The sequence below is a fragment of the Ixodes scapularis genome, unplaced genomic scaffold (assembly GCF_016920785.2).
Source record: "Ixodes scapularis isolate PalLabHiFi unplaced genomic scaffold, ASM1692078v2 PGA_scaffold4__175_contigs__length_147842914, whole genome shotgun sequence".
Classification (NCBI taxonomy): domain Eukaryota; kingdom Metazoa; phylum Arthropoda; class Arachnida; order Ixodida; family Ixodidae; genus Ixodes; species Ixodes scapularis.
The window spans coordinates 110,862,782-110,870,084 of NW_024609879.1; the positions used below are offsets into that span (position 1 = coordinate 110,862,782).

The 7,303-nt window shown below is 44.0% G+C and overlaps 1 protein-coding gene across 5 annotated transcripts in view; it reads right to left on the reverse strand.

The window, feature by feature from the left end:
* The window catches only part of LOC8029018 (lysosomal-trafficking regulator), a 90,698-nt gene extending 83,395 nt beyond the window's left edge, over positions 1-7,303 (reverse strand). Inside the window, exons 1-5 of one of the 5 annotated variants that reach the window (XM_029980950.4) lie at positions 7,076-7,303; positions 6,374-6,499; positions 2,214-2,293; positions 1,461-1,614; positions 583-667 (exon numbers count right to left, since the gene is read on the reverse strand). In XM_029980950.4, coding sequence (XP_029836810.2) covers positions 583-667; positions 1,461-1,614; positions 2,214-2,293; positions 6,374-6,460 — 406 coding nt within the window. In that variant the 5' untranslated portion in view covers positions 6,461-6,499; positions 7,076-7,303. Of the gene's footprint in view, positions 1-582; positions 668-1,460; positions 1,615-2,213; positions 2,294-6,373; positions 6,500-6,849 lie in introns of all 5 variants that reach the window. The other 4 variants (XM_029980951.4, XM_029980952.4, XM_029980953.4 and 1 more) reach the window with 4 other exon arrangements.

A 7,303-nucleotide genomic window follows, 5' to 3' on the forward strand; every position in this document is an offset into this window, starting at 1 on the left:
ATGCGAAGGTCACCACAATGTGACAACTAAGTGCAGGGCCCTGACCCTGCAATCTTTTGCTGTTTATGAAAAAAATAGCAAATCGTGGCAAAAATAGGGGTGGTGGGGGTGGGGCATCTTTCAGGATATTATGGTATGCAGCCATTGCACATAATTCAAACATCATGCACTACTGATGTCTCAAACGTACAGGCATTGTACATCCTCCGCTTGGTAGTCTCTTCAACTTGTTTCCTCGTCAGCCTCAAGAAGACCACAACTGGTTTGGCACAGATACACTAGCTTCGTTTGATTTACCCGCACGTCCAACACTGGTGCAAAAAAATGTAAGGCAGAGTACTTCCGGTATGTGCATTGAGACGCAGCCGCAAGTGGACAGCCCTACACTTTTCTGCACCGGTGCAGGTAAATTGAACGGAGCTACTGAGATGACGATAGCAATCAAAGTTCCCAGACTTAATCTCAAGAAGTGTGTATAAAGCTAAAAAAAAGAGTTTTTTGAAAACAGCAATGTCTGTCGGAGCAGACGACGCTTCCGTTTAAATCACGAGAGCGAGGCAAGTAGGCATGACAGGAACGCACCCGATTCCCAGGGCTCTCCGAACTTCGAGCAGAAGGACAGCAGCGATATGGCCACCCGCGCCACCTCCTTGCAGCATGGCAGTGCCTGCACCCACGAGTGACCAAGCTTCTTAGATCGTAATCTCAGCCGCAGTTTCACGCCGCCGAGGCACAGCGTGGACACGGCGGCGTCCGTGAAAGCACGACCTTTGCACCAATGCATGGAGCCGAACAGACAGCGCAAACACCCGCCGCTACTATGGTGCCTCCAAACGAGTCTTCGGCTGGTGCGCTTAGCATCCTATCTTGCCTACACGTTGAAGGTGGTGCCGAAGCGGTAGCGAATTGTGTCACAAGAGACGCCATATCACTGTCAGATGTCACGGTCCTGGCGGCTGGTCGTAGAAACGCTAGCGAAAAGGGCGAGCAGACACGAGGGTACCGTCTGTCGCGGAGTCCCGTTTCGTGTCCGCTTTGCTTTTCCGTCGACTGTATTTGGCTGCACACTGACCTACAGCAAAACGGGCGTCTGCCTCATCTACCTCCGCCAATGTGCCACACCGCTAGGATCACGGTAGGCAAAAGTAGGACGCTTCTACAACGTTGCTTGTGGGAAACGCGCGCCAGGAACTGGACCGACGCATTTCTCAGATTTCGGAGCGTTTTGTTTTGTGCTTGCTCTTGTCAATGGGATTGTTCAACGATGCGTCAATCGTTTTGGAGTCTGAGGTTTTTCTCCTCTGTCGTGTAAAATAATTATTCTACTTTGTTCGGGACCTGACGTGAAATGTGCACCTGTGATTGGCTCTTTTTGTTTTGTTTGATCACCTTTCTACTCCTGTAAAAGCCCTGTAATGGGGTGACGGTATCAATATCAATTAAAAAAATGAACTCCACACCTGAGCTCCGATTCGGACCATGGCCCACAGCAGCTTCCATCCGCGCCCGGACAAGAGGAACTCTCGGCAGGGCACGGGGTCCTCGCTATTGCAAGCCTCGTGCACCTCCAGCATCAGCTGGTGGGCCAGCACGTTTCCGGCGCTGGCCCATTCCCTGAAACATGACACCACAATCTTTGCTGGGAAAGGCAGACAAACTGGTCCCAATGTTGCGTGAAACCACAAGCTCGTCGCGATTGCAATGGTTGCATATAACGAGGGGACCGCTCAGCCGGCTCACCGCAGAAAGTCAATGTGAACAGAACAACTCGATAGAAGGATGAAGAGTTGTTTCTAGCCGCAATCCTCCAATAACAATTAATTTGCTAAAAGGGCTCGCTACGATGCAATGCTCCGTACCCCAGTCAACTGTTAGATGCAACTATTAATGTAACTGCCACTTAGTTCAGTTACTGCCTGTACACAACGCACAAGAATAATTTTTGATGTCGAGAGATTTCTTGTTGACGAGCGGTCAAAGCTGTTACCGAACGGAACTAATATAAGAAAGGATCATCTCAAGAAAGGTATTGAGATCTGATCGTGTCCCACAATGAAGATGACTGCTGACGAAACGACAATCAGACACCTAAAAGAATAAAGACCAACTCAAATGTTGTCTTCTTTTCTAAAGATGTGACAAAGTGGGCAATGGCTGTTTAGAGATGCAGGGAGGTTATACAGACGCAATTAGTCCACTGAAAAGACACTCACGTTAGGTATGTAGAGCTGGGCACATCTCTGTACTGAGAGATCAGCTTGACTAGGAACACATCCAGCAATTTGTTCTGCAGCTACAACGGTAAACAGTAGGTACAATTAGCACGTGCCATCTCCTTGAAGGCACACACACATCGTGCCGACGATAAAAATATTTTAAAATTTTTTTAACGAAAGAGGCTTTCACATAGTAAAGAAGAATCTGATATGGCAACGGCTAAAAATGATCTTCTAGCCAGCCATTCTAGACTCTTAAAAAATAGCTGAGCCAACTACGGTCGGGAAACTGGGCACATAAAAAAGTGTGTGCACTATAATTACTGACAAGGTGAGGATGCAGGGAGGAGCTTTAAAGGTCCCACCTGCAGTACGAGCTTATTACATTCACGGGTGCTTCGGTGTCTGGTGCACCTTGAGCGCGTGCACGCAGCTAAAGCATGGCAGAAGGCATGGAGCGCCTGCTAGAGGCCGGGCATTCTAAACACATACATGCCCTGTCCTCCTCCTCCTCTCAGTGACTGTGAAAAGTATGACTCGCGGCTTTAGTCAAGAGCCGCCGTGATACGACCGTCCTTGAGATGCAGAGAAGGTGTCATTTTACGCAATATCTAAGGTTCAGTTTTCGTTTCTGTCGTAGGAATGAAGTTATGCGGAGAGCAAGTTCGTCTGCTTCTTGCACAGGGGTTCCAATCGTGCCAGAACGCCGAGCTTGTAGTGGCTGATAGAAAATATACTGGGTGGACCTCAAGGCATCTAGCATTGAGGTCTACCCACTATCTTTTCAATCAAAGCCAATCAGAGCTCGGCATCATTCTGCTGTCACCGCACTCCTGCGCAAGAAGTAGCAAACTTGCTCTCCGCACCCTTCAGTTATTCTTTTCTTGCTACCAAACTTTTAAAAAAGGGTATTAAATTATTTTTTTTCGTTGTCCAGCTTCAGGTGCAAACAAAATGCAATCAATAATAAGCAAAGCCAACATTAAAAGCTGGATTTTGCATGACGGCAAGAGATGTTGCACAACTGGTATAGCAGACAGGAACCAAATGAAAAGTACTGATAGGCTATTTGTTTAAAAAAGTCACTTAGCAAAAAACCAAAGAGAGTTTAAAATTTTTTCTTTTTTTTTTTTAACAATTGTGCGGTGTGTGCATGGACGTCTAATCTAGTCCTTTCCTAAAAGGAAACAAACTCCTTAATTTTTACCGTCGACCATAACATTTTTTTCCACTTAGAGGTAAATCCTCTGCAACCTTCAAAACTTCAAAGAGTTGTGACAAAGTGATTCCGGCATGCATTTTAAGTTTTGGTTTGTTCTCATCTCTGCCCTTCGCACGATGCCTGCGCATATAGTTGTACAAACAATTCTTATCGTTATGACGGACATATGTGAGGTGCACGCTTTCGTGTTTCTTTTTATCTTTATCTCTCAAGTGATACAGAACTAAATATACACCAAGCTTCCGCTCGTTATACAGCATACCGAATGCATTCAGGCCTAATGCAAATCCAAAGTCAAACACAAAAGAATGTGTCAGAGGGTTCCACAAGCTTCTTAATGTACACTGTCAGATTGTTCATCTACAAGACACAAATAAAAGGTCTGCAAATAACTTGAAAAAAATTTAAATAAACATACGCTAAACACTAAAAAAAACGAATGAAGATGGATGTTAAATTTTAAGGCTATTCCTTTTTCATCAAGCACTTTTTTAAAAGCCACTTCATGATTGCCATGCCATAATTTTTATGATTCCTCTTTTCGCATCTTTCTCAGACTTTTTTTTTCGTCAATCCAATTGCGTCAACTAATCCCATGACCTGCATACAGCATATAACCCTGGAAAAGTGGATATTGACGTTTTTAACTCCACTTTTGTTGTGGATATGTCGTGCTTTACTATAATCCCTAATCTATCTATTGCGCATCAGCCAAAAAGAGTGTAGTTTTTACTGACATTTTTGAGACATGTATAGTGGCCATACTCGGGTAGTAATTTAATTACTTTTTTTGCAATTTGTAATTGTAATTAATTTCTTTCAGCTACAAGGAACTGTAATTGTAATTTAACTACTTTCTAGTATCAGTAAGTGCAAAATTTCAGGCACAATTACAATTACTTTTGCAAGACTGCGTCACCAACAGAACCTCTCTGAAAGCCTCAGCACTCGCACAAGTGGCCTAAAGCTCGATGACACGCTCGCACATATAGACATGCACTCACACACACGCACAATAAAAAGTGTTGCACTGTTTGCTGTTTACACTGCGGGTTGAGAAACAATCCTCTTTGGAGCCTACCTCAACGACGACGTATGGTGCCGTCTGTAGTGCGAGCAAAAAACAATAGCATAAACGTGCCAGAGTTTTGCAAGAAACAAAATTGAGCTTCAGCTTTCAGCCGAGGTTGGGAGTTTTAATTATCTATGAAATAATATTTATTTATTTTTTTTGCCAGTTTTTTAAGTCCCTCTTTTGGTACTGTCATATATTTGTTTCTTCGTATTATTTTCAAGTTTATTTCCTGCTGTTTTTACTTTGGATATTATTTGCATAAGCATTTTAGAGACTGACCTCGCACCTGTGAATATTGTCACCATTGATTTGGGAGCCTTGATTCGGGTCTTATATATTTCTGAGCCATTATAATTTTAACTCAATGTAAACAATACCATGAAACGTTTGTATGTGAATGTGGTCGTATTAGCGCTCATGAATTGTAGTTTTATATTAACACTAATAAAAATTAAGATATGACTAATTGTCACATTTTTATTTGCCTGACCAACAAAAGTGTGCCAACCTAATTTTACTGTAGTGATCTAGTGTCTTTGAGTAAATGAACTAATTTATTTTTATTTAATGAAAATACAAGAACGGACAACTTCAGTACCCCAAACTGTCAAGTTCTACCATTAATTTAACAAAAATTCACAAAAGGAAAGTACAATATGTGACATTTATACAGCAATGCTTAAGCCTCCTCAAACATTAGGGCAAGGAATAAACAAATGCACTGCATTCCAAACAACTCGCTTACCCTTCTTCCCTAAAGTTATATGGCCCAAGTCGGGTCGCTCTCAGAAATAAGTAATTGTAAAGTAATTGCATCACTTCTTAAAAGTAATTTGCATGTGTAATGAATTACTTTTCACATAGTAGTATTTGGAATTAAATTATTTTTGGAGCAAAGTAACTGTAATTAAATTACATTTGGGAAGTAATTTACCCGTGTATGTAGTGACTTGTGGGCACGCCTGCACTTCTCATCAAATGTAAAATTTAATTTTACAACAACAAATGGCATCAGGCATTCGCGTCACAGCAGCTGTCTATATGCTGATTAAATTAAGTTAAACTGTGAGAGAGGTGGGGGATCGGTGGTAGAATGGGCTTAAAGCGCACACCCAGCTCGAAGCACGTGGTGTGAAAGCTCGCGCTGCAGAACCCAGGGATCACCCCTGCCCGTTTCGATCAGGATGAGCATCGTACCAGAGTGCGGTCGTGTATCAATACTGCGTGGTGCACGTTAAAGACACCAGGTTAGCAGTCATACTGCACTGGCAAAACTGCTCATCTACAGTGTAAACTAGTGTCGCCCCATCCTGGCAGCAAGACCTTACGTTGTAAAATTACTAAACGTCCAATTTGACTTTTTTTATTTTAAACTGATAGAAATTGCAGTCTTTAACCGAAGAGGAGATGAGGTGCCATTGGTAAGGTAACTGATCAGTTCCACATCATTCATAAACACAGGTCTGAATAATGGGTAGATGCGCATCTTTATGCAATGTGATAACTAGTCTATGGCCAATGACAGGTTAAGAGTTCAGGAGAAGCTCCTCCCACCCCTTTGGCGGAGTGGACACTCGAGAGGAGGCGACTTCCCTTAATTCTTAACCTGTCACCACCACGAACGAAATCAGCAGTTTATTATTCAAAGAGGTATGGTGCACACGTGCTCTAGTGGCTAAAAAAAAAAAAAAAATCCACAGTACACACGTAGGTTTTTCAAGGCAATTCTTTCTGTAATTGGGATCATTATTAGCGTGCAGCTGGCTTACACCTGGTGGTAAGAAGCGAATATTGAGGATACACATGCAGAAGCCTGCGTGTGTGCTCTGTCGTAGACAACCGTGCAGATATTTTAATTACCTCGCGATTTTTGGCAGGCACTGCGATAAATCGGTGCCAAGCTTGCTTCAAGTCCATGGAGGTTTTCCGGTTCGGCGCACTCGTCATGTCGGAGCCACATGCCACCGGACATGCCACTGGAACAAACTGATCGTTGCACATGATCCGCGAGTTGCTCGCGACCGTGAATGAGCATGAAATGACTCTTCAGAGGTATCACCGTGCAATCACAATTGGAGGTTTGCTCTTGCTGTGCCAATTTCCGACAACAAGCTCAGATTTCCGCATAAAATACTTGACACGGAACTTCACTGCGCATTCGATCGACGCTCGACTCTTTTGCTTTCGACGCTCGGTACTTTTTAAAGAGAACATTCTCAGTTTTTTGTTGTGCGCTTGAAATAGTGTAGGGTTGATACGATTGGTGGGCGTACGAATTACATGGTACACACTATATAAACGCGCTTTAGAAGCGCAACGAATTTTTTTATACTTACGGTGGTTGTTCCGCGTAGATCTGACGTATAACCGTTCAACCGTTGATCACGGCGACTACCACCGCGCCGATAAGGATAATTTCGGTGCCTGACATCACGCGTGAGTGGTGCTAATCTTCTGACGGCGATACAACGCGCTTGAGTGCGTCAAGTGACGATCCGACGATACACTTTCCCGATTTTTCGAGCAGTAGACACAGCACCGAAAGGCAATCACGTGACCTACCGGTAGCGTCGAAGTTGAGCGGTTTGCAGGGTTTACCGCTTGGCCCAGCGGTGGGGAGCGCGACGGCGACGACCTGACATTCTTTTCACCGCCCCCCAGCTGTGTGGAGCAGCGCGAAAAAGCTCGGGACACGGGGACAAACTGCTCCAAATCGAGAAAACAGCCCGAAATACACGCACACTTGTTTACGACACTAGGTGTTAGGTGAGATCACGGACAACCTGGGGA